Source organism: Rhea pennata, chromosome 2 (genome assembly GCF_028389875.1).
Source record: "Rhea pennata isolate bPtePen1 chromosome 2, bPtePen1.pri, whole genome shotgun sequence".
Classification (NCBI taxonomy): Eukaryota; Metazoa; Chordata; class Aves; order Rheiformes; family Rheidae; genus Rhea; species Rhea pennata.
Genome location: NC_084664.1, coordinates 47,056,841 through 47,079,394, shown reverse-complemented (window position 1 = coordinate 47,079,394; position 22,554 = coordinate 47,056,841). Strand labels below are relative to the sequence as shown.

The 22,554-nt window shown below is 40.8% G+C and overlaps 2 protein-coding genes and 1 long non-coding RNA gene across 4 annotated transcripts in view; 1 reads left to right on the top strand and 2 right to left on the bottom strand.

The window, feature by feature from the left end:
* Nucleotides 1-2,669: 2,669 nt before the first annotated feature.
* LOC134136130 (uncharacterized) lies at nucleotides 2,670-11,189 on the bottom strand. Its single transcript, XR_009957439.1, has 4 exons — nucleotides 10,972-11,189; nucleotides 4,872-5,130; nucleotides 3,498-3,546; nucleotides 2,670-3,106 (listed from the first exon to the last, which is right to left on the bottom strand). It is a non-coding gene; the product is annotated as an uncharacterized LOC134136130 (long non-coding RNA).
* A 794-nt stretch (nucleotides 11,190-11,983) lies between these two features.
* Nucleotides 11,984-20,445, bottom strand: METTL6 (methyltransferase 6, tRNA N3-cytidine). Of its 2 annotated transcripts, none has more exons than XM_062569398.1 (7): nucleotides 20,286-20,382; nucleotides 18,974-19,149; nucleotides 18,501-18,879; nucleotides 17,700-17,834; nucleotides 16,343-16,513; nucleotides 15,033-15,174; nucleotides 11,984-12,482 (listed from the first exon to the last, which is right to left on the bottom strand). In XM_062569398.1, the coding sequence occupies exons 3-7, from the start codon at nucleotides 18,780-18,782 to the stop codon at nucleotides 12,319-12,321; spliced, it is 894 nt and encodes a 297-aa protein (XP_062425382.1). In that variant the 5' UTR covers nucleotides 18,783-18,879; nucleotides 18,974-19,149; nucleotides 20,286-20,382; the 3' UTR covers nucleotides 11,984-12,318. The 2 variants fall into 2 exon arrangements, with proteins under 2 accessions (XP_062425382.1, XP_062425383.1); XM_062569399.1 differs by lacking the exon at nucleotides 11,984-12,482 and adding an exon at nucleotides 14,537-14,679 and having other exon boundaries at nucleotides 20,286-20,445.
* EAF1 (ELL associated factor 1) overlaps nucleotides 20,385-22,554 on the top strand; it is a 19,773-nt gene continuing 17,603 nt past the window's right edge. The window contains exon 1 of the mRNA XM_062569400.1: nucleotides 20,385-20,534. Within this exon, the coding sequence (XP_062425384.1) occupies nucleotides 20,432-20,534 (103 nt within the window). The 5' untranslated portion in view covers nucleotides 20,385-20,431. The remainder of the gene's footprint in view (nucleotides 20,535-22,554) is intronic.

The window sequence follows — 22,554 nt, the reverse complement described above, 5'->3', positions numbered from 1 at the left end:
GTTTCTTCCTAACAAAATCTAGGGTTTAAGGAGAAAAGAGGGAAAATGATGCACAAATAGGCTTGCCCAGTATTCAGCCATTCTGGGGCTAGGGTGCTGGGCTGAGTCCCACAGCTTAGCTACAACCTGAGAAGCACCGTCACAGGAATGGAGAGGTTTAAATACATGCAAGTGTTGTTTTTAAGTGTGTCTTTCAGAACCTTGCTGCTGCACCAAGCTTAAGGAAAACACTGGCCATCTCCAAGCTGTCTTCATTCCTCTGGGCCACAGAAAAACTCTCCCTTTCTATATGCTTATTAAATTCTTTTGAGTTCCATATATGAAGTGGATGATTCTAAGTTTTTACCTTCTCCTACAATAATGAGCAAATTAGTATCTATTCTGATAACTTTCCTGTTGATTTTGTGGTTTTCAGTGCAATGAATGTGCCTGTTTTTCTCTGAACTTCAGCCTTAGGGAAAGGAGAAATTTCCTAAGGGGGTGAATTATGGGACAATTTGAGTGACTCTGTTTGATATTGTGTTAGAAAGATTCCTGGTTTGTGGAAACTTCTCCAAATTCTTTTTAAAATCATTTTTGGCCCATGCCTTTCTAATGAGTATGTCCACATGAAGGGACTAAGGACTTAGTAAGTCCCAAATTCCAGTAACAGTTACTGTCCTCCACATTCTGTCCCACGTCTCAGCAAGTTGTAATAGCGCCAACTCACAACGTATCAAGAAACTTAGTTCACATCTCTTATCATCACTTACGCTTTGAATCATATCTGTTTCTCTTTGGCCTTATCAGCACTACTTCGATGTTGATTTTTGATGGTATGTCAGTTTGTGCCCCAGTGGCCAACTCACAGCTAATACAAGTCCTTGCTTGCTATAGGCAAGATTAGTATAGGTACCTTTGGCTGCAGTGTTATCCACTGTTCCCCTGAAGCATTCCTTTTGGTGCACTCACCATCCTCCACGTGCCTGCTCTACCCACTGCTGGCATTAGCAACTACCACCCACAGCTGCTCTTGCGTCCTTTTTCAAACGCTGCATTGTCTTGGCTTGCACTGTCTGCCACGGTCTGCACAGAGCCACATTTTGTTCCCTCAGAATCCAGTTCTGAGCTCTGGCATGCTTTTCTGCCCCTGATTTCTTCATTTGTATTACTGTAGTTTGCATTTCTAATACATCCACAGTAGTGAACACTTGTTCATTCTTCATAAATTTTGTAAACTCATCTAGGTGTTCTCTGATTTACAAATCATAATTAATCTATCTCAGTTTTGTATTATCTAATAATCTTTCTCTGATTGCTTTGCCTTAGATCCCAATTAGCATATGGCAACTCATCAGGGACTATGTTAACTCCCACAGATGGAAAAATTGGTTTCTCAGTTTTCACTTTCTTTTTGTATTCCCAGATCAAAAACAAAATACCCTTCCTCTTATCTTTCTGTGATCCACATCATGCCACAGAATTCTGAAAGACATCAAGTACTTCAGAATGGCCCATTTCCAGAAACAAAAATCTCTTGACTGTCTTCCTTTTTGCTGTTACCCCTTGTCAGCAGAGAGCGACTGCAAAGCTGCACAAAAAGGCTTCTTCACTTGGCCTCTGCATTTCCAGAGAATGTCAGCTGCAGTGGTATTTTTAATGGTGCCATTTTCCCCACTCAGAATATTTTCTTAGTCCATAACACTCCACGTACCATCTGCTGTACCATGGTCATTCACAGCCAGGAAGCCTGGCCACTGTGTGCTTTATTTGGTGGACGAGTCCTAATTGCTTAGCCTGGCATAACGTGAGTCATTGCATAGCACAGCATCCAATTCCAACTGCTTTTGCCACAGTATCTTAGGGGTACAGTGCTCCAGCAGAGGCTCAGAAGCAGCTGTGACCACTGATTAGCTACAACACTGAACAGGCATGCTCCCATTCAACTTCTGTGGAGAGGGGAGTGCAGCTAGTGAAGTAGTGGTAGGCAAAAACAATACGAATAGCCACTCTGAAGGCCTCCATCTGCTCTGGATGCTTTTTGTTCCCACTTTCAAGCAAGGAGTATGGCGGAAAAGAAGAGGTCATAAATCTGGGAGCTGAGCAAAGCACTGACTAGAAGAAAATGATGCCCAGATTAAAAATTGTCGGAGTCCTGCTGCTGTCCTGACTGGTGCTGGAGAGTACTGGAAGAGCAGCAGATTTGTCACAGGCCAACCTGCCAGCAAGAAACACCACACTGCAGGGTACCACTGAACATCCCTGCTTCATTGCTGAAAAGACATGCCAAGGCCGAATGCAGTCCTGATCCAAATAGAGAAGCTTCACAGACCCATGGCTCTGCGACACCCCCAACAGCCTGTGTAAAGGAGGAAGACCTCTATCCCTGCCCAACTACACCAGCACCCTCTCAGCTGGCTTTGTCTCTGATCCGTGGCACTCTCAGGCTGTGTGAATCTTTCACTGACATGTTTTCTTTCTGATCACTGACTGTTTGATAGGTCAGATGCTACTTCCACACAGTGGAAATCAGGACAAAATTTGATGGTCTGAGGATAAAGAAAAATATTTACAATGCTCAGAACTCTCATTCTGCATTTTTAATAGTCACACATAAACAGCCTTGCAGCTCCTCATACTTGCCCCAAGTAATCTTTTCTCAAAACATCTCAAGGCCTGTGAGATGCTGTATTTCCTCCATGAAAGTCAGTAGAAACTGATGGTAACATTCAGCATTTTGTAGGATCAGATCCTTGTTAATAAATAAGGAAGCTCTGAGCAAGGAAATCCATAGGAAGACCTACTAGATAGGCATGTGGCTTGCAGAGAGAGCCAGAAGCAAGTGTACCTGAAGAGGTTGCCTGTGGCAAGAGTCCTTTGCAATGCTTCTCCTGTGCTCGACATGCCAGTTAATTCTATTCACCACTATCCCCAAAAGCAGAGAAAAGTAGCTCTCAGTCTGTTCCATTCCTGTTTCTCATCCAGTCGCTGGGAAGGAAGTATCGAGGTTACAGTGTCTGTGCTTTCCTTAGTGATAAATTTCACTCTAAGAAGCCTTGTCATTGAGCTCCTTATTTTGGGGTGGTGGATCCCACTCATTTGTGCAAGAAGCAAATACAAGCTCGTCCTAAATAAAGAAACAGGAAGCATAAGCAAAGCCTGAGGAAGAGCTGCTTATTACAAACAGGCTTCTGCACTAGCATTTAAATAATGCAAATATTTAATATCTAAAAGAATTATTGTTGCATAAAATGCAGTCAAGACTGTTTCACATGTACTTATTAGTGCTGCCTGGCAACAGATTATAATAAACACACAGTGTTTAAGTCAGACATAAAGCCAGCAAGAGGGAAATGTCATTTTACTCTATTATTCCTCTTTCTCTTGAAGTGAGGAGGGTTTGCAGGAGACAAAATGGGGGCTACTAGAATAGGAAAGAATATAAAATGGCAAACTGAACTACAGCTGAATTCAACATAGTACTTAACAGAAGAGAGACTCTCTCTCTCATTACGTACATCCTATGTAGCTCTGTCTGAATGGCTGCCCTACTGGAGAGTAGCTCATCTACAAAACAAAAGAAGTGAGAAGAAAACAAGAGCAGTTCAAATGATATGTCTAACATTTTTGAGGGATTAGAAAAAATACTGTGTTAAGTCACTGTATTGGGAAGCTTGGAGAACTGCAAATTTCTTAAATCAGTACAGTTATCTAAAATAACAGTATAATGGAAATCAAATCAAACAGAAACAAGCTACAAGTTGTCAATGCAGCAAATTGTTGTCATGTGGGGAGAAGCAATTAGGATGCTAGCTGCCATTAACAGTGATAGGATTTCACCTTACTCTCCCTCAAGACTGTGCTAAGATAATTCCCTCTAAATAACAACTCTAACATGCAGCTATATTTTCTTTAAATAACCTTTTGTTTAATTCTTGCATCTTGAAGAAAGTAAAGTGGGCAAAAAGAAGACTTAACTGCATTTAAGAAAAGATTCTAGCTGTGCTCTCTCTATACACCCCTTACCAGCCATTAGGTTTAAAGGTTTGGACAACACTTCAGTGCTAGAGTTAAAAGAAAGGCAGCACTAGTTAGCAGCTAGTGCCATCTTGTGAACAAAACCCCAAACATTGTTCATTCTTTGAGTCAAATGGTACTTAATGCAGCAGGGGACATAGTTTTTGCACAAATAAGTAACTTATTGCTGACATCTCTGTATTCAGGCATAAAATGAGAGACTAAGCCTCCAACCAGGCCAGACAGAAGCTTCACAAAATACAGACAGTCTAGAGAAAAAAGTTATTTTACAGTATAAAGGATGGTAAGAAAAGCTGTTCCTTTTCTCTCCATTGCAAACAATACCTAATGTTAGCCTTACTCAAAAAAATGTATCATGTCAGCTGCACACTTTGATAGGAGGATACTAAAGGGGAAACTTTTTTTCCTTTCTTAAGTCAAGTTTATTTTTTCAATCTGTTTCTTCTGTGGCTGCGCTTTAAATAGCAGTGTAAGGCAGGGTTGCACTAAACCCATCAAGTATAAAGGGGCTTATGCTATAAATTCAGCAGGCTGCCAGACATAGGGATCACCAACTGCACACTCCCCCCACAGATGCTTTGAGGGTTGGATTTGTTGTATTCTGATGATGAGGACCAGAAAAGATCACGTGAAGAGCAGCACTGCCACTTCTCACGACACCAATATTTTTCTTAAAGTCCCTGCTCCTGGCATCATGTAATGGTAACCTACTCCCTTCTACTTAAAAAATAAAAATAAATAAAAATAAAAATAATTTAGCCCCCCACATTGCTTCTTGATAGCATAAAACCCAACAAGGCTCCCCCCACACACTTTTTTTTTTTTCTTTTTAATCTCAGATTCCAAGTACTTACCTCAGGAGTTTTATTGTCAGGATTGACTGTATCGATGGTTCCTCCTTTCCCAACATCAAGGATCAGCAGAGAGAGGATACCTTAGATTTCCCTTCCTACTGTGCAATTCCTTTTGCCATTCTGGAGTTGCAACGGCTCTCAAGGAAGTCAGATGAAATTCTCCCATTGACTTTGCTGGAAGAAGCAACTGACTTTCACTATGTGTTGCCCTTTTGCCTGATCCTTTCTTCCTCAATGTCTGTGGTTACTTTTTCATCTCCTAGACATAAAAAAAATTTGATGATATAGCAAAAGGAATAATAGGAAAACTTAGATTACATACAAAAAACAGTTACTGGTCCCCTATATAGCATTTTTCACTCCAAGATCATTGTCTCCTTCTTACAGGGCAGAAAGTGAGAAGCAAGGCTTTAAATTGCCCAGGAAACCCACAGGAGGATTGGGAATGGTACTCCTGTCTTTCAAATCACAGCAACAAGACATTCAGGAGCTGTGTTTCCCTTCATCAGAGCTAGTATCTCTCATTACAATCTTGCTCATTACTGTAGCAAAATGGGTTGTTATCTGGCTAATGAACCAAGACTTGGGAAATCATTTCTTCAGTTCCATTTTCACAGTAATTTACTTTTGAAGTACAGTAAATATCTAATCTCTATGCCTCATCATAAATGGGATAACATTATTCCTTCCTCTTTTTACCCATCTTGCAAAATTGAACTGTAAGAGTTTTAGGACAGAGACTGTCTCTCACTCTCTGTGTCTACAGCACCCAGCACAATGCTGACCCATTCCTGATTTGGTCTCCAGAGATCACCACAAGCGTGCAATGATTTTTGTTAAAGCGGCTTCTTCAAAAGAATCCTCTTTGGAAGAAGCCGTATGTTAAATTTGAGGTTTGGGCTCTTTTCACTCTGTTTTCAAAGACTTTCCTGTAGCCCTGAACAGTCTATCCATTTTGGGATCTTATATTCCTTTCCACCTTCTGTAGTATTGAACCCATTCATCATAAAAATCACTAACAATAAAAACTGAACTAAAGTAAGGATTTCGAGTGTTTAAAAGCTCTAGGAAATCTCAAACAAAGCCACAAAAGCAAATTTTTCAGAGAGGCTCACATTTTACTCTTACTTATTAACATAGTCAACAGTAACATAATTCAAATTCCTAACGATACTACATGAAACAAAACTATATAATCACAGTAATAGATATGTTGCCACCTATGTAACAAAACCATCTGAGTGCCCCTAGAGCAAAGTGTGGCACTTAACTTTTTTTTTTTTTTTTGTGTGTGTGTGTGTGTGTGTGTGTGTGTGTTTAAATGTGAAAAATGCTACCATTACAGCTACAGTTTTATTTCTGAGCTTTATAAGAGTTCCCTTTTGAAAACTTCAGGTACATTTTAGCTCCTCTTTTATTTTTTAAAGTTGCCTTAAAAAAAGGGGGGGGGGGGTATTAATCTTTGGACTTTTATTGCAGTACTACAAAATGCTGCCTGCCATTGCATTTCCTGCCAACAGACAGGCTGGCCTGGCACATGAACAAGCTATATTGCTGCTAGCACTCATGAAGTCCTGCTCTTTCAGTTCCTCAGCAAAACTGCAGGAACAAGCTATTTAGTCATTGACAAGAAGCTTTTCTTTTATGGAAGTACTAACATTAAGATTTGTTATGGCCAACAAAATCATTAAACCTCACTGATCTATTATTGCTGACCAAAACCGCACAGCTCCCACACATAAGACATTTATATGAATGGATCAAGTACAAACTATGCATTATGAAATGGAAGTAAAAGCTCTTGGTACCAACTGACAAGTGTACCCCATCTCTGGTGGGCTTTGGGAAACTAGGTTTTAGCTCAGTTGGTTAGAGCATAGTGATGCTAATGCCAAGGTCATAGGTTCAATCCCCATACAGGCTGAGGGTTGGACTAGATGATCTTCAGAGGTCTCTTCCAACCTTGCCATTTTATGAACTACCTTGCCCTGCTTCAAAAGATAAATGTGGTAGAGCCTGCTTGTGATAGAGCAGACTCTTTCCTTTGAAGTTGTGCTATGTTCCTTTAAAACCTTTTATTTCTATGTTCCTTTAAAACCTTTTATTTAGTGGGTTGGAAAGGGTCCCTTGAGTAGCAGGGTAGGCTAGTATTTACCAGTATATTTTGTATAGAAGAAAGTCTGTTTGGAAGAGGAAGGATTTTTAGTATTTCTCAAATACACACTGGCTCTTTATCAGTCTGATTGTTTCAGGAAGTTTTATTTCAAAGTGGGATCTCCTCCGTTCTGAGCTTTACTCTCAGATCTCACAGGCTTTCTCCTGGCCTCTATGGCCAGTGTCGTCTCAGAGAAGTACAAATCTGTTATTCCTGCTCTAAGTTTACTAGATTCTACAGATGCTGGAAACTGGAGCTGAAGTTGATAGGATACATCCAGCTTGTATGAGGATGAGACAGTGTAGATACACCAGGGCGGGGACTCTGAAAAGCACTGACATGATTGTGAAGCATAAATCTTGTTACAAGTCAAAGGAGAAAAACAAACCTGGATTTCTATTTTTCAGTCACACAGGTGCTTTGCAAAACCTTTCACTTAACATATCCTAGAAGCATACATTTAGTTACAATTGCATCTTTGGCCAAGACTTCCAAAAGCAACCAAATTTGCCGAGGATGAAACCTAACACTTGCTGGAGACAGGGGTAATATCTCCAACCTAGGACCATTTAAGTAGAGGTAAACAATATTACTAATCCCTTGAAAAATCATGCACATGTTTCCTTGTGCCCTTGACTCCCTTAATTTCACAGCAGCAGTATTTTCTCCCTACCGTAAACATAATGAATGGTGTCAGTAGTAGGCAGTGCTTGGTTCAGCATGGGAAGTGGGGTTGAAAAGAGCTCTCTAATGAAACATCTTACCTGGCTAATGGCATTTATCTTTTCAAGCGATGCCTCTGTGTACCTCCCCACACTAAAGGCTTGCCATCTGCCTCGCTCTAATAAATGAACTCACATTACAAAGTGCAAACATAGTCATATCCTGAACCTACTGCACTCCAGAGGCCCACATCTTTTTGTCGACTGTACAATCAATGAACATTTGCTCCCAAATGTTTAAAATGACTTATGATCTTTCTTCATAACAACAGCACAACCAGCTAAAAATTCATCATAGCTATGATACAGGAGGTAAAAAAAAAATCTATAAACAAAGACTTACCTATTTTTACTAACCATTTCATCACACACCTTTCCAATACAAAATTGAGCTTCCTAGAATGCCTTGCATGTACTACTAATATTGCACATAATAAGATGATGCCTTTCTCCCTGTCTGTATCATTAGTCTAGTTTTAGAAGCTGTGGCTATCATCTTCCCCAAATTTCACCTTTTACACGAACAATTATTTTTTAATTGCATGTCAGCCCTGGCCTGTGAAACTAAGAAAACTTTTTTTCCAGAAACTTAAACAGACCTTTTTTTCCTTCATATATCAATTCTAACACTGATTGCTTCCCCAGCTTTCAAACAACTCTTCCAATAAAACTCTTTTTAATTGGTAGTTTGTATCTCCTAATATGTCCAGATCTATAAACAGTACAAAACAACTGAAAAAGTCTGTTCAGCCTATAAATCACCTTTCGGAGTCTATAGACCAATTTCCTTCTATAAGACAAAAGCTATTTCTTTTCCAGCTGGCTACTGATGCTTATAGATGCTTAGCTTGAGTCAGTGAGATTTTCAGGTATAGCTTTTATAGCACATTGTTTCATACAAATTACACACATTCAACCATGGGGATAGTGTTGTATTAACTACTTAAATATTATGCCTTGAGAATACAAGGAACCTTCAGATATCTACCAGTAATCCAGAAACACTTTTTAGCTATCAAAGAAAACGCGTAGTCTGCTGTGGTGCCATTACCTTCCCTTTAAAGTTCAAGTAGATTTTTTTCATCAGCTCTATTTTCTAAGGAAACAAGGCTTATCCATGTATACAGCATATGTATAATATGTTTGGTCTTAGGTTGTTTTTGAACACATCAACCAAATGTGACAGAACAGTAAAGGATACAAAATGGCAGAAGACTCAAAGGCATTACATTCTTGTTAATTTTGATTAAAATAGCCAAAAAGAGAAAACAGACCTTATTAATGCTCTTACTGAGGGAGCAGCTGCCACATGAACATAATCTCTTACGACTCGCTCTCCAATTCCAGTAGGAAACAGAGAATCCCGTAGAGGAGAGTGACATTTAGGATTCCCTAACTACAAGAGAAGTTTTGACCAGAGTGCCCACTTTATTAAACATCAGAGAATCTAATCTCTGGTACACCAAATCATAAAAAGCATCAGGCTTTCTTAATTCCACTGCTATTTATTTGCTTCTATTCTAACTATTGCTCAGAACAAAGTGGTAGCATGAAGTAACTTACTGGCTATATTTATGCTTGCCAGACAGAGCAGCTAGTTCAGCTTATAGGAGACAGGAAGGTCTTATACAGACAATTAAATCAGCCCCCACTGATTGACAAGAACTTAAATCAAAGAACAAATTGACACACTCACCACAACAATGGTATAGGCACTGACTTGTGCAAGGTATGATTCAGTACATGTGTTTGTTGTTGTTGGTGGTGGTGGTTTTGGTGCTTTTGACACTATTTACCCCAATTACAAGGTCTTCCTAAGGACAGTGTTTCAGGTGAGGGTTCCAGGTACTGAAGTCTGCAAATGCTAAAGGACTGGGGGGGGGGGGGGAGTACATCCACTTTACTCAGCACTATAACAGCCCCAAGTATCCCATCAGTTCCTGTGTCTCGCATGATAATGCAAAGCCTCCTTAAAGCTCACTCAACTCCCTCAAACTTTACACAGAGTTCACAGAAGCAGAGGCACAGAGGCCTATTAAGCCTTCACAACCATTCACCACAACACAACCTCTGCCTTCTGTTAACTGTAGCTGAAAGGCTTTCTGGTGCAGAGGTAATGCAAGCCACTTTATTTTCAAGATCTGACTGAAAATGAGACTGAATGAGAAAAAAAAATATAAATGCTGCTGCTCTCCCTTGTGTTGCCACACAAAAACAACAACAGGTCCTCAAGCAGAAACAGACAGGAACACTGATGCTACAACTATAAAAATGTATATTATTGTACAGGCAATATTTAGTCCAGTGCAAAAAAAAAAAAAAAAAAAAAGAATCAATTGCTGTCTGTAGCTAAGTAAAAAACCCTAAGTAAGGGTTGACTCAAATCTTCCGATTAATTTATTTTACTACTTGCCTACATTTCTCAGTGCACTTGCCTTTGCATATGCTGCCAGTCGTATGCTAAACTGATAGGGAGCCCATGCAAGGCAGTCCTTCAGGCTCATTTATATGCTATATGCTGTGTACTCTAAAAGGACCAAGCATCCAGCCCTGCAAGGTGCTCAGTGCTGCAGGGCTGAAACTCTAAAATTAAAAGAGCTCAGGCAACATGCACTGGTCTTCCTTCATGCACATTTACTGAGGGAAGCCACAAAATCATTGTTGCTCAGATTATAACAATGCTATTACTCTGTTATACCCCTTTTTAATATGTTTTTTCCATTTACTGTAAACGCTACCAGATATTTATTACTAGTATGGCAGAAAGTGCTAACAGCTTGCACGGCAGGGGGTCAAGAATTTATAAGTCCCCAGGATGATCCTCTCCATGAAGAAGAAGAGATGTCATGTAATAACCATCCTCAAAGAGCTGTTAGGGGAATTGTGTGGCTTAATCTTTTTTTTTCCTTTGAGGCCAAAGTTTAATGAAACGAACACAATAAATCCAGCTTCAGGGCTCATGGTACCAAATCAAAAAAAGCTGTGGTGCCCCAACACAATGCAATGATCTGCTGCAAACTTGTTTAGAAACATATCAGCTGTGTAAGATCCCTCACAGCTCCAATTTTTTCGCAAAATTCTGACTGGTTAACTTTGTATTAGTAGACTTCATGCTGCTTAAGTTAACGTTCATTTCCCTCTAAGCACACTAGTATAAGACTGATGTAAAAATCCAGTTCCACATGTAATGGCTAGTTTGTTGTACACATAGGCAAACACTCACCTCTTCTACATCAGATTTGTATGACTGAGACATCTAGCAACACACAGGTCCAGTAGAACAACAGCCTGAGTCATGCAGTCACACAGTAATTTAGCCTGGAAGAGATCAAATCACAGCAATTCTCGAGCAGCTTGCTCAGGGCCTTGCCCAGACAACTTCTGAATATTTCCAAGGAGGAAGGTTCCACAGCCTCTCTGGGCCCCTGAGCCAGTATCGGACCTGCCTCGCAGAGAATTTTTTTTTCGTAATATCTAATTGGGATTTCCCTTGTTGCAACTTGTGTAAATTATACAAGATCAGCGTAGTCCATTATATGAGTCACCAGATACTTCCAAGCTTCCTCTGTTGCCTAGCAGCTGTGCAAAATGCAGATTGAAGACCCAGGCATGTTTTTGAGACCAAAACATCCAAGGACAAAAAATGACTTCTGCAGTAGAAAGTGCCAGGGCCACGGCTGCTGAAGGAAGAGGACCAAGTTCCTTCAAGCAGTCACGTTTTTGAGAGGGATGGCATCAATACAGCTGCTTTTTGCAATAGGAACAGTAAAGACCAACACTTTCCCTCACAGTGATGCACAAGAAAATCAAGACCTCTACTAAGGGAAGTGGAAGCTGAATACACTTCACATAAAAGAAAATATTTCTGACTCTCTAATTTCATTTCCAAGTGGGAAACTGCCTCTCAAAACTTCAACTAATTCTGCTCAGCAAATGAAGAACATCTGAAATTATTAAGGAATAACGACAGCCTGATCCTTTAATAGCTTCCTTCAAGTATGAAATCAAATAAATAAGGATTATATTTAAAATATAAACATGTGTAAGCATACCTAAATGCTGAACACATTAAAAAGATACCAATTATTAAAATACAAAAATAGCTTATATAACACCACTCAATGAGTATCGTTCCTGTGTGGGAGAAATTATATTCAGAAGTCCTACGAAAGTAGACAAAATATTGCAAGTTTGACAAGCCTACAGTAAACACTGGTGAAAAGAAACACAGGATATATATTTTAAATAGTTTTTAATAAAAATGAAAACAATAATTATGCCAGTAGCAAGTTAAAAAACAGTGCTTAAAATTAACCATATTTAGTCTGCCTTACCTGATCCTCCAACAGTGCTGTCCAAGATTTACTTTAAGAATAGGAATATAGACACTCAATAGGTTGCCTGCCTCACGAAACCATCTTAAAATTGAATTAACATAAATATTTCATATCTGAGGATGAAAACCAATAAGAGGTACTAGATGCAGCCATTTCCAGTTTACCAAATACAGAAGAGCACAGCCAGGGTAAAACAACATGTCAGCTTCCATTTTAAACAAGCAGTGTTATTGCTAGTCAGCAAGAATGTCTGCTTTAGCAAAAGGCTTCCGAAATTTGCTTTGAAGAAACACTCTTGGAACACACAAACCTTCTTTCCTATTCACAGTTTCTCGCTGCACATATTCATTGACCACTTGCTCATATCCCTCAGTCTTAAAGAGCTGAGATAAGAACTCTAAAAAAGAGGGAAAAAAAAAAGGAGAAAAATGTAAGATTGTGTTTAAGCTGTTTTTAAAACACTAGTCAGCATTTACATAAGCATATGTTCTTGTGTATTTAAAATTTGCCACATCTCTTATTTTTAGTAAGCCTTCTCATTCCCCCGTGACCAACTTCAGAGCATTTTCACTTTGTGCAGCTGGTCTTCACAACTCAATACATCACTTCTTTCAAATATTTCATAGGCAAACCAGCCTTGTATTGCGTCACTGTATGAGGGAGAGTATGGAGCTTTGCATACCATAGCTTAACAGAAGAAAGGAAAGAATGGCAAACTGGATGTGATGGTACCTAGCCTACACTATGTCAAACTGAACATATTTTCTATAAACAAAAAAAATCTCACTAATGGTACATCTCTCTTATGGAAGGCAGAAGGGCCTCACAAACAGACCTAGGGAACGGAGGGGGTTGTCCATGCTATTGACTTGTCATGTTAATTATAAGTCATTACCTTTCCCTTCCCTGTTACTTGTTTCATTTAGTTTGGGAGTAACTCTACAGCAAATTTAAGCCACTCAAAACTCATGCTACCTGATTTAAAAAAAAAAAAAAAAAAAAAAAGCCTCACAATTTTTTTCAAATTTCAGGTGGATCAGCTCACTGAAATGGCCTATTTTGTGATTATTGGCATGCCAAAACCAGAAGATGAGATGTGCTGGGGAGGTGAGAAAAGACCACCCAGTCTGATGGCCGTACAAGCATATATCCACTTCAGCCTGCCACAAAACCACATGTGTAGATTGTAAACTCTGTGGGATTCAGGTACACTGACGCGTACACATCAGCGAAATACAAACACATTGAATTTGATTGTGCAGCTACTGAAATCTCATTGTGAGGAAGCTGCACATATTTCATGACACAGAACTACAAATAAGCATCCCTCCATAATTGAAGATTATTTCAAAGAGTGGGAGATGTGATTCTTTGCCATGGCAAAAGATCAGTATTGTCATCTGAGGCCAGACATACTATAAATAGGCATCATTCAAATCATCCTATTCAGCAATTACTTGGTACACTTGTGTAGTGCTCTTGCTAAAAAAAAAACAAAAAATAGCACTAGTAGCAAACAGCAGGAACAATGGGAGGTCATAGTTCTAGTGACAAAAGAGTTCTCAAGTATTAAGCAATATTTATTTGATACTAACTGAAATGAAGTCAATCATAATGGATTAAAAATAGAAGCAGAGATGGTCCATGAGACAGTCACAGACTAGTCTAAGGCAAAAAAAAATTGCCAGCATCAGGAGTGTAAGACTAATTCTCTCTCTTCTCCTCCCTTTCTTTTTTCCTCTTCCAGCCACAATTCTTCTCTCAAATCAAACAAATTTCTCATTCAGAAATAATTCTAACATACACAAAAAAATATATTTTAAAATTTCACAGCAACACCAGTCTCCTACTTCTTCCCTTCTTCATCCATTCTGTTTGTAAGAGCTAACTGTTTAAATAGAACTAAAAATCACTCAACAAATAATAGTTCTAGAAATGCTTCAATGAAGCTATAAAACAGACTACATTATCTTAATTTCATCATTATCCTATGAAGAACAGAAAGAGCTTGGACATGATTAATGCTTTTTATATATTAGAAGCAATTAGGTAGTACATTATGTTATAAAATACGAACATTTACTTGACTCCAAAAATTGGTCTCCTCGGTAGCTGTGTTTTACGTTACAGGAAGAACAAAAAGCCCCACAGAAACAAACACAGAGTTCTTATTGCACAGTACCCTGTAACTGATATGGAGAAGTAATATTTCACTGAAGTTTAGCATTAAGAATGGGAGTTAGGAGACAAGAGCTATAATCACAGTTCATTGTGAGAATCTAAGCAAATTCCTTCATGTCTATGTGCTTCGATTTTCCCACCAGTAAACTGCAACAATTATCTTCTTTCCTAAAGCATTCTGAACACTGAATGAAAAGTCATTCACTTAGTATGTGAATAGTATGTCACTGTATCACATAGAAATGCTTTTTACATCATCCTTACAAAGAGACGAAGAAAGTAGAAAGCGATAGCAGCTAGTCGGCACTCTCTCGGCAGGATCTGTGCACAAGTTTCTCAGCACTCTAGATATGATCTGCTTTAAAAGTCATGGACTTCATCAGTACACCCTCATCTTGCATGCCAGGAATAACCTTGCAAAAGAGGACAGTGGCAAGATAACCGCTTAGGTGATTGATGAAGCTGATCACTTACCAAGTATTTTTCTTTTTCCTTTAGATAATTAATCTGAATAAAATACAGGAAGTTCAAAAATCACTGCTCTTGTCACGTAATGGCATTTAAAGAAGCTTCTGTACAAGTAAGAGCTCCTAAAGTCCTGTCAGTCTTATAAATAAACTCCCAGAAGAAGAGGGCAAATTAAATACACTAAGATTTAACAGTTCATCCATGTAAAATAAAACTTCCACAGGCATGATAGCAATTTTCTGAAGTAAGTTTAAACAGAAGATCAACAGTAAAGAAAACAATCCACAATACGCCTTACCTTCAGCAAAAAAATATGATCTTGTCCCATCTTGTCTAACATAAAAGTTTTCTCCAAGCTTGCTGCCAGATTTAAACCTTAGCATTGCATGGTCATACAGCCCATAGTCTCTGAACAAGACACACTTGCCTGGTTTTAATACCTGTTACATAAGACACATACATTACAAGGTAAATGGATTTTGCCATATTATCTATCTATATATACATATATAAATATAGATACACATGCATACATAGAACTAAGATAAGGTATCCTAACACATAAGAAATACAGAAGGAATAGTTCCAGGAAAAACGGTCGCAGATTGGGATTTTTTGTTGCTCTTTCATAAAGAAATCAATCTACAAAGAGTTTAAGATTTAGAAAATGTAGTCAGTAGCCATGTTGACTTTACATATTTCATGTACACAACTCTCCCCCCTCCACAAATACCAGCTGTATTCTTCAGAGGAGAAAAGGAATATTTGCAACTTACAAATATGTGCAGAAACCCGTATGTGAGTTAAATGAGTCAGGAACCTCCACAAAAAAAAAAAAAAAAAAAAAAAAAAAAAAAAACAGTAATCAGCCTTTTCTTGTGCATGAGCTAAGAACCAATCCTGACTTTGGAAAACTGCTGGAGGTATATTAAAATCTGACATTCTTTTTTTCAAACTACTGATGATAAATGAACAAGATATCTTATAATATAAAAACCCCAATACACATACAACATATACACACATACAACATGTTTAAAAAAAAAAAAGTTGACTATGTCCCTCTATAGTCAATATGACAGGCTCATCTCAGGGAAATTCAGAATAACCACAATTTGAGTGGTTTAAACTACCCTTTGGAGGGGCCTCTGTCTATCAGCTACAAAGGCAGCCCAGGAATGCAAGTATCGCTAGGTTAGTGTTAGTATCTGTGAATACTCCATTTCTAAATCACACAGATCTAATGTGTTTAATAATAAAATTCTACTTGCAAGTCATTGTGGCTCTAGAAGTCACTTTTGATTCACTTTCATTCATATCTTACAAACATAGACATTTCCGTAATCTGAAAATATTATTTGTAGTGTACAACTAGCAGCAAATTCATCCGTTCAAGATACCGTTTTGATTTGTTTATGACATGTATTAGTCAATTTAAACAACCATCATAATACCAAAAGCTAGCTAAATACTTCCATGGAATAGAGTGTTAATTAAAGAATATCATTAAAAGCAGTGTTATTTTTTTCAAAACAAAATTGTACTTTCAAGCCAAAAAGGGGAAAAAAAAGTGCTTTAAAGGTTGTAAAATCAGCTGTTCGTACCTACCTTGTAAATATTCTTCAAGACAAGGTGCATTTTGTCAGGATGAATGGCAGAGAGCACAAATATAAGTGTGACAACATCCACAGAATCTGCTGGTATATTTTCTGTAAGATCATCTTTAGTAAGATCACACTGGAACACTTTACATCTTTCAGTACTGTATAAGGAATTTTTCTACAGAAAATAAAAGAATATGCTTTACCTGAAAATTAGCAGTACTTGTTATCTAAAAAATAAGATTGAAAACTTGTGAAACTAATTAGCAGAGCAAGACAAAACAGGTGACAAAAGAATATTAACTTCTGATAGGTGATTAATGCAATATGAAATTCTTTGCTGGGCACTATAATAGTGGAAAAAGAAGGTCTGTTCTCAGGAATTTGAAAAGGAATATATGTTAAGACACAATTCAAATATCATACCATTTCTGTTTTACAACTGCTTCTAGTCTTTAAAAATACAAAAATATCATTAATAGAAATTCTCTATTACAACGGGATCAAAGCACAGTTCTTCAGCAACAAGTAGCTCGTAAACAGTTCAAGCAACCTGCAGCTTGGCACTTCTAGCAGTTTCTTCTTTTTTTCTTTTTTCTGGATACAAGAAAACCTGGTTCTGGAAACAAAGTCCAGCAAGAGCTGTAGAGGCAGACACCACCAAGCCAACCAAAAACGAGCGTTATACATTCAGCCCAAGTTCATCTGGTAGTACATCTGTGGCAGTCCAGGGAGCTGCTTTCCCCTTTTTGTGATCCACTCACGTGTTTCTTTCCACTGTCTGGGTGAGATACACAGTATGCATCTTGTGGTTCTCAGCCATAAATGTCTCGTAAGAGAATGCTTTCAAATTAAAGATAGATAAAAATCTACCTCTGATTATAAATTTAACAAACCAGGATAATTCTAAAGTTCAGTGTCCCCATTAACCTCACTGGCAGAATTGCTTTGGATTGCAGCACTCTTCAGTGGTGAGTTAAGTATAAACATAACCTATTTCTGATCAGTTTCCAAATTTTATTGTCAATGAACTTTCATATCCTTGTCCTCAAGATTATCCTTGGGACTCCCTCTACCCCACAAACATCAAGGAGAAACTTCCCCCCCAAGAAAACAAAGTCTTCACAGAATATTCAGGTAAAGTAACTCACATACGCTGCTACTACAATTCCATGCTCAAAAATCAGGTCTTGAACAATAACTCAGCTTCTTTCAGTGGAAGCCCCCCTGAAATCGATCTGTCCCTGTTCTTCGACAAATGCTGGTCTACTCTTCTTGACAAAGGAAGGCAAGTCCCTCACTCCAGTCATAAATTCATAAGCTTCTAAAGACATGCTAAAAGAAGTACTGAATATCATACCAACCTTCACGTACTCAACAGCTCTAGGAGAGAAATCACAAGCATATGCAAAAATATTCAGATCCTCTTCTAGGAGTGGAAACAAGCAGTTCCCAACCCCACAGCCTGCTTCTAGAATGGTCAGCTTCTGATCCTCAAACTGGGGAGAAGACATGCAAGATAGAGCCCATCACTTTTGTTTTCCTCACAATACATGCATAGTGTTCAATCAGCACTTTAAAAGCAAGAAATCAGCGTTAACTACAACTGATTCAAAAACTGAAGTAGCTATCCATCTGTAATCTGACACTACGAAACAGGAATTTTACTTTGTGCAAAATCACACATCTTTTTGGAACTTCTTAGTATTTCTTTAGTCATCCACCTACTTAATTAACAGATTGTTGTACCATCGCTGTCTTGTGTCTCATTCAGACAGAATGAGCAACAGATGCATCTGACTATTCCCCTTGAGGATATTTTGCAATTAGCCTGTAATTCTGGATGTTTTCTTTAAAATAGTGTTTTAAGTGCTGCAACTTGCATCTGAACATGTCACATCACAGAGAGACAAGCTGTCTATTTAGCACATAAAATAAATATTCTAGATTTGATTCTCCATATATAACATGAAATAATTATACACTGAAACTAAACTGATTCTGAGGAGGTATCTCTGACATTAAAAGAGACCACGCTACACAAGGTACTACACACTTAAGATGTGAGAGCTCTCACCTTTACGGCTTTGTCAGAAATACTATTAACTCATTTCTAAACAACGGATCACATCTCTTTACTAATAGATAAGGTGTATACAGCTCACCTCCCGACATGCCTTTAATTCTTGAAACTCTCTGGTTGTCCAATGTCTGTCTTTGAAGAAGTTGGTGCTGTTTCTTTTGTAAAATAGATCCCAGTTCTTCTGTGCCTCTTTCTCTAGCTTTAGCTGTTTGAAATCAGTCACCAAAATGGTATTTTTTGCCAGTCTCTCAGCTTCTTCTGGGCTAAGGATCCTTGCACTATGGCCTTTTTTTTGGAAAGCATCATCTTCAGCAGATGTAGTTATTAAATTTAAGCAATCAACTGATGTGTTTTCATGGAACATCTTAGAGTCTTTCACAGAGATACGAATACCAAAGACCTACAGTGAGGTTTTTTTAGCAGATGTTTCCATCACCTAATTTAGGTAAATAACCAAGGATCTAGAAGCATCAAAAGAAGAGGGTTACCATGTGCACTTTTTGAGGTTTTATGGTGATCTGCCCTACACAACACACTGCAAACCACCAGACTTACCTCTCTTTATTTTCAGAAATCCTCTGTCGAAGCTAACCATTGGGTAAAACATCACACCGATCTCAAAGTTGAGGAACATAGCAGACAAATTCTGCTGGTCTTCCACACACATCACAGAAAACTGCCCAACCAGAGAATGATGATGCAGCTCTATGCTTATTTTCACTAAAACATGACTAGAAAGGAAAACACAGGTTTTGCAACTCCAGTTAGTAACACCTCAGAAAATTCACAGCTGAAGAGCAGGTGGCAAATCTTTTCAGACTCCCATTTCAGTTGATAAATCACACCATATTAACATTTTTCCTGTGCTCACACTACTTCCACTGCCTCTTCCTGAGGATTCACAGCAGTTTGAACAATCACGGCTATGTTTTTTTTCAGAAGTTAACAAAAACGAGGAAACGAAAACAGTTCCACAAAGGCCAGGAAAGGATCCAAACCCTTTCCCAGGCGTTAAACTAGCTCTGTCCTCTGCCTTGCCACAAACACCCAGACCCTGAAGGATGGCAAGCGTGAATTAAATCCTGCATGGCCCAATAGCTCCCCTGAAACTCCTGGTAGGCAAAACGTGCCACCCACATCCATCGGCGCCCAGGACTGGGCAGCAGCACCGCTTCCCCAAAATGGAAAGGAAAAAAGAAAACAACAAATTCTACTCTACAGCAAAAAATAAAATAAAGTATTTTATTTTCTCTTACGCAGTACAAATGTAATGCTGCGAACACAAACATGAAACACAGAGGTGTGAACAGCACAATACACAGAACTGCCCATGTTTTGCCCCGCTTCGCAGGAGCCAGACCACCTGCCCCTTTCCTCCAGGAAGGATGGGAATGGTTACTGGGAAGAGGCTCCTTTGGAGAGGAAAAATCCCCTACAGATATAGCAACACCCTCAAAATACACAGTATTTTAAATTTAAAGAGGGAGAGGTACATCCTCAGGAAAAAACAAACAGCAAAAAAAAATCAGCAAACTACGTCGCTGGGTGCACTACAAGTCGGGGGGGGAGACATTTTTTTCATAAGACAAGCTGGGGGAGGGAGAGGAGGGTGAATTAACCGTGTAAACTGCCCCTGCTACATGTGGGAAACAACCCGGTGTTAGAAAATAATAATAAAAGTTAAGCCAACACGTTGATAATGGCGTGCTCGGGCCTGCGCTCAGGCGTTTCCACAGGCCGCCGCCGCCACACTCCCGCCCCCCCATCAGCAGCCGTTAACGCCGTTAGCGCCGCGCAGCCCCCCGCCCCCCCCCCCCCCGAGCCGCGGTATTGGGGGGGGGGGAGGGGGTCCCGCCGCGGCTCCCACCTGCGCCCTGCGGGGGGCGGCGCGGTTTGGCGGCTGCACTCGGCCCCCGGAAGGGCGCGGGGCGGCGGCGGCGCGCGCAGCGGGCGGAGGAGGGGGGAAGGGAAGGGAGCGGCGGCGGCGGCGGGGACGGCGGCGGCGGCGGGGCCATGAACGGCGCGGCGAACCCGCTGCTGGACAAGGAGGAGCACCCGCTGCAGCTGGGCGAGAGCTTCGAGCGGCGGCCCAAGGCCTCCTTCCACACCATCCGCTGTGAGCGCCCCGCGCCGCGCCCCTCGCCCCAGGGCCTGCTCCCCCCTGCCCCCCGCCGCCTCCTCAGCGCCTGTTCCCGCCCTTGCTGCCCCCCACGGCCCCAGCATCCCTCTCCTCCCTCTTCCTGGGCCTCCCTCAGAGCCCATCTCGCCTCCCACGTTCCCCCCCCCCCCCCCAGCACCCGTCTCCCCCACGCTGCGGCCCCCTGACACCCAACACCCAACTCCCCCTGCGACCTTTCATCTCCACCCTGTCACCCATTTCCCCCCAGCGCCCCGCTGAGGGCCCTTCTCTTCCCTCCCCCCCCCCCCAGCGCCCCGCTGAGGGCTCTTCTTCCCCCCCAGCACCTGTCTCCCCCCAGCATCCCCCTGAGGGCCGTTTGCCTCCCCCCAGCACTCATCCCTCCCCCCCAGCACCCCCCTGAGGGCCCTTCTTGCCCTCCTCCCCCAGCACCCATCTCCCCCCAGCACCCTCCTGAGGGCTGCTTGACCCCCAGCACTCATCCCTCCCCCCAGCACCCCCCTGAGGGCCCTTCTTGCCCCCCTCCCCCAGCACCCATCTCCCCCCAGCACCCTCCTGAGGGCTGCTTGACCCCCAGCACTCATCCCCCCCCCCAGCACCCCCCTGAGGGCCGTTTGCTTTCCCCCCAGCACTCCCCTGTGGGCCCTTCTCTCCCCCCAGCACCCCCCGGTGTTTTCTCCCTCCGCTCCGGCTCTGTGGCTGCAGCCCGAGCAGCCGGGCGGTGGGAGGACAGGGACGGGAAAAGCCCGACCGGGCCGCACTGGGAGCGTTTCCAGCCAGCCGTGCTGGTGGCTCTCTGCGCGTGGCCCGTGGCTGAGCGTGCTGGTAGTGAGGAAGGGTGAATGAGGGAGGCGGCAGGAGCGGAGCAGGCGCTGGAGCCGTTCATGAAGTGCACGTGAACGGCTTAAGAGCATGAAGCAGCCCCCTCCTCAAAGGAGAGGCCTTTCCTTTCCTTACAGCCCTGGTGTTACAGGTGACCACAGGCCCCGGCCTGGCCTGGCCAGGCCTGTGCAGACAGGAGTGTCTGGAAAGGAAAGCAGCTTGTCTGCAGCCACAGCGTCCCTAATTCACGTTTAACTGATCGTTTTCATGATGAGGCACTATGTAACCCAGCAACCTTTTCCCTAGCTGTGTTGACTCTATAGATCGATAATAAGTCCCTTCCCAGGAAAGCAAGCAGAAATGTTTTGAGCGCATACAGTATTGCTTAGTAAGTGGTGATGCTGAAGAGTGTAAGATAAAGTCTGAGGCAAGGTCTCAAGCAGTAATTTTGCTTTGGAAGAACTTGGTTAAAGTGTTTTTCTAAGACAACAAACATCTTTTCCAACTGCTGTTTTCTAGCACTGGCTACATTTTATATCATTCTAGAAGATTATTTTGAAGACATCACTATATTTTGGTATTTGAATTCTGTGGACGAGAAATTGTTTTTTTCATCCCCTAAATAAGACAAGGATCTAAAATCAGTAGTTCATCAGCAACAGGAGATGAGAATAACACCAAAGTTGTACTTTAGAATCTTTGTATTAGTGTGCAAAATTTATACTATTAACAGAGGATTTTTCATTATATGGTGTGTAATCCTAGGCCTGGTTTCATGGCCTGGTTTCATACATTGTGAGTAAGTAATTTCAGTGAGATTAGTCACCTGAGTGAGGCTTGAAAGAATAATTTTCTAGACTGAGCTATTATTCAAGCAGATGATCAGTGCTTATGTAGAAGCTATTTCCCTAAGTAGTAAACTCTCTCTAGCAGATTAACACCTAAATTTTGTGTGGTTCACCTCTCTATTATACTTGCATAATCCCACGATGCTAAAGAATACTATACCGTATGTTTGATATATTTAACTGTTTATTCATAATGCCCTCAGTTTTATTCAGCACAAGCCCAGTAGTAGATCTTCATTTATAAATCAAAGTTTTAAAATAGCCCAAATATCAAATGAATGAGGTTGCTGTCTGATGGTATATAAATTAAGCCCAAGCTGTGTCCAGAT